Raw genomic sequence first — 4,139 nt, 5'->3', positions numbered from 1 at the left:
TGGCAGACTTTTAAGTTCACACCTCTCAACAAAATGTAGATGTTCCCTTACGGTTAACCATGCCTCAGAGCACACATTGGGGTGGGGAAACCGTATGTAAAAACGCCTATTTCAGTCTGCCCAGGGCGGGACAAGATGCTTTCGTCACCCAATTCCCACCCCCGTTAGAGAAGAGCCAGAGAGGGGAGAGGAGAAACTTCAGGCTCATATGCGATGGAAGGTGGGAGTGTTAGACGAAGCTAAACAACTCTGCCTTCTCTTAAACAGCCGAATATCACCACGTCCCGCGCAAAGGATCCTTTGGAATCAAAAATAGTAGCACACTTGAACAATCGATCAAATTCATTCTCGGAAATTAAGGACAACAGCGAAGGTAAATTACAATAAATAACGGTAGAGCTAGCTGTCTACAGATACGGTATTATGCTTGCAACCGGTAGGCTATTCGTTTTTGTGGTTGCTAACACTAAACTATTACTTATTTTAAAAGTAGCGAATCTATTAATCGCCATTTTATAAAGTATTTTTAATTCGCATGATTTCTGTATTGTATATTGAAATGGATTTCTTTTTAATTTTCCTACAGCTAATATCGCATTTCGGACTTGCTTTCCAAGAAAAATAGCACTTTTTGCGGAGGAGTTTAAAAGTCTTTCTCAGGAGGAGAATTATTCAAGGACTTTCCGGGGGACCGTTTTATTAGTTGTATTTTTCATAATTTGGAGCATACCGATGTGCCATCTTGTTTTGACCAGAAGAGACACTGAACAGCAATCAAGTTTATGTGGGCAATGCACCAGTCTGGAATAAATAAACTGAGTCTTGATTATCATTTTTACTAATTTACAGTTGCGTGTGGAATTTTTTTGTCAAGACAGCCTCTGTGTTGCTTCTTCACCTTGTTTTGAAGATCAACATGGAAGCCTTTCATTTCAAGATTGCGATTTCTCTCTGGTGTCAGCTCGTGATTGCGGGCTCCAGCTTGGACATAGGGGCTTACGATGCGGAGCTGGGTATACAAGCCAAATGTGAGCCCATTACTATTCCCATGTGCCAGGACATTGGGTACAACGTGACCAGAATGCCCAACTTCATGAAGCACGAGACCCAGACTGAGGCCAGCATCAAGCTGAACGAGTTTGCGCCGCTGGTGGAGTACGGCTGTGACGTACACCTGCGCTTCTTCCTCTGCTCACTGTACGCGCCCATGTGCACCGACAAGGTGTCCACCACCATCCCGGCCTGCCGGCCCATGTGCGAGCAGGCCAGGCAGAAGTGCTCCCCCATCATGGAGAAGTTCAGCTTCGGCTGGCCTGACTCGCTGGACTGCTCCCGGCTGCCCACCAAGAACGACCCCAATGCTCTGTGCATGGAGGCGCCCGAAAATGACACAAGGACGGAGACCAAGAAAGGAGAAGGCATGCTGCCGGTGCCTCCCAGGCCCAGACAGCCGGGGGCCGGTAGCGGGCGCTCTCCGGGAAGCGTGGGGTCCTGCGAGAATCCCGAAAAGTTTCAGTACGTGGAGAAGAGCCAGTCGTGCGCCCCCCGCTGCTCGTCGGTGGTGGACGTCTTCTGGTCCAGGCAGGACAAGGACTTTGCGTTCATCTGGATGGCAGTGTGGTCCACCCTGTGCTTCGTCTCCACTGCCTTCACCGTGCTAACCTTCCTCCTGGACCCGCACCGCTTCCAGTATCCGGAGAGGCCCATCATCTTCCTCTCCATGTGCTACAACGTCTACTCCGTGGCCTTCATCATCCGCTCGGTGGCCGGCGCAGAGAACATTGCCTGCGACCGCGAGAACGGCGAGCTCTACATCATCCAAGAGGGGCTGGAGAGCACGGGCTGCACCATCGTCTTTCTCATCCTGTACTACTTCGGCATGGCCAGCTCCATCTGGTGGGTCATTCTCACGCTCACCTGGTTCCTGGCGGCTGGGAAGAAGTGGGGGCATGAGGCCATCGAGTCCCACAGCAGTTACTTCCACATGGCTGCCTGGGGCATCCCCGCCATGAAGACCATCGTCATCCTCACCATGAGGAAGGTGGCGGGCGACGAGCTGACGGGGCTGTGCTACGTGGGCAGCATGGACGTCAACGCCCTGACGGGCTTCGTCCTCATCCCCCTCTCCTGCTACCTGGTCATCGGCACCTCCTTCATCCTGACGGGCTTTGTGGCCCTCTTCCACATCCGCAAGATCATGAAGACCGGGGGTACCAACACAGAGAAGCTGGAGAAGCTCATGGTCAAGATCGGGGTCTTCTCCATCCTCTACACCGTCCCGGCCACCTGCGTCATCATCTGCTACTTCTACGAGCGGCTCAACATGGATTACTGGAAGTTCAGGGCGCTGGAGAGCAAGTGCGTGACCCTCCCCGGGCGGAGGAATGAGGACTGCTCCCTGGAGTCCTCCGTGCCCACCGTGGCCGTCTTCATGCTCAAGATCTTCATGTCCCTGGTGGTGGGCATCACCAGCGGGGTGTGGGTCTGGAGCTCCAAGACCCTGCAGACCTGGCAGGGCCTGTGCAACAGGAAGCTGGCAGTCAGGACTAACCGGAAACCCTGCAACGGCGTCAGCTGCAGCAGCACACACTGCCACTACAAAGCTCCAGCGGTGGTGCTTCACATGACCAAAACGGACCCCTATTTAGACAGCCCCACACACGTCTGAAACCAGCGTGAGGCACTCCGTGCCCACAGCCTCTTTCATGGAGCCAGCCGAGGAGGGGGGGGAGCAGTGACATTTTCATGAAAGAAACATGCAGGTCGGACTACATCTGATGTGTTCGGTAGCGACGCCTGGCAAAGGGAGCCTTTCAGCGCTGGTTCAAGCGTTTTATCATTCATCTTGCAGGCTGTAAGATAACAAATTTCATGCAGTCCGACATGGACAACATCCAGACATACGCACAAACAACATTCAGAAAATAAAGGGAAAAATGTCCGGTGCAGCATGCAGTATAAATTTAATCAAGTTATATCATCTCTGGCACACACTGTTTGTGGACTAATCAAACATAATTGCAAATGAAAATGGACTTGCATGGATGTATAAAGTTGGGTGTATTTTCTCTTTTATAACAGTGTAAAAAATCTTATTTATTTTATGAAGTATTTAATTGCAGTCCTCTATGGTGTTTCATAAGTTCCTGTGTATTGTATATAAGCGAGCATAGAAAGCCTTAACTAAATGATACAGGGACTGAGGAGACTAAAGTGCCTTTCTGAAACCCATACTGTTTTAAAAAAACGAAATAATAAAACACATTTATATATTTTCACCCATGAGTTTACTTTCGTCATTATTGATTTTTTGACAGCTGTTAGTTGTACTTGTATGTTGTTTCTGGGGAAGCTGAGTGTAAAGTTATTAGATTAACATAATGTTGTTCGGAATACACATATTGTAATTAAATTGATTACATACTGTCATGCAGAAAATCCCTCCTGCTCACACGAGAGAATACAGTTTGGATAAGTGGGTGGTAAGCATGATTACATCAGTTTTGCTTTAAAAAAAGTCACTGAAGGCAGACCCTGTAAGTTAGCCAGTCTGATCAGTTAGACGAGTGATTGACAGAAGGCTTGGGATGGCTTCCCTTGCTTATAGGTAGTATAAGATAGGAAATCTTCTTTACAGCTCCTGCTTTTGAGAAATAGCTCAGATTGTGCACTGGGGAAGTTTGAAGACTTTATTGAATTTAGTTGCAAACCGGCAAACATCCAGTTGTACATTTCTCTCTCATTTTTAAACATCAGTATATGGAAATAATTGTGCACAGTTTAGACCTGTAATGAAATATGAATGATGTATAAACCAAGCACTTTCCTCAAATGTATGCAAGGAAAGTAAGTACTGTGAAGTAGAATTTGATTTAGGTAATTGAATACTGTCTGGATTTCGAAATCGAGTTTTAACTTCCTCTCAGACTAAGCTGACAAAATAGACAAATTGAGCCGAACAAAAAGAATGAAACCGCAAAGCTATTTAGTCAGCTTGGGGGTACTGTCTGCGTTTGAAATAGTGGCGTTCAAGCAGCATTTTTCTTATTGCTTAAGCTTGCGTTCTTTAGCAAGGCAAATTTGTTGGCAAGCCAACGCAGCTCACAATGTGGGAATGGGTCTGCAAAGTCAGTGAGTTC

The 4,139-nt window shown here is 47.8% G+C and overlaps 1 protein-coding gene across 1 annotated transcript; it reads left to right on the top strand.

Moving 5' to 3' along the window:
* The first annotated feature begins 205 nt into the window (after positions 1 to 205).
* LOC118775610 (frizzled-9) lies at positions 206 to 3,201 on the top strand. Its single transcript, XM_036525605.1, has 2 exons — positions 206 to 373; positions 587 to 3,201. Exon 2 carries the CDS (start codon positions 917 to 919, stop codon positions 2,666 to 2,668), a length of 1,752 nt encoding a protein of 583 aa, XP_036381498.1. The 5' UTR covers positions 206 to 373; positions 587 to 916; the 3' UTR covers positions 2,669 to 3,201.
* Positions 3,202 to 4,139: the final 938 nt, after the last annotated feature.

This window comes from Megalops cyprinoides, chromosome 3 (genome assembly GCF_013368585.1).
Source record: "Megalops cyprinoides isolate fMegCyp1 chromosome 3, fMegCyp1.pri, whole genome shotgun sequence".
Taxonomy (NCBI): Eukaryota; Metazoa; Chordata; class Actinopteri; order Elopiformes; family Megalopidae; genus Megalops; species Megalops cyprinoides.
Note: the sequence above shows the minus strand (reverse complement) of the source record. Positions and strands in the feature narration are given on the sequence as shown.

Excerpts from the sequence above, each read along its gene's own strand:
- LOC118775610 (XM_036525605.1), top strand. The coding sequence starts at position 917 with ATGGAAGCCTTTCATTTCAAGATTGCGATTTCTCTCTGGTGTCAGCTC.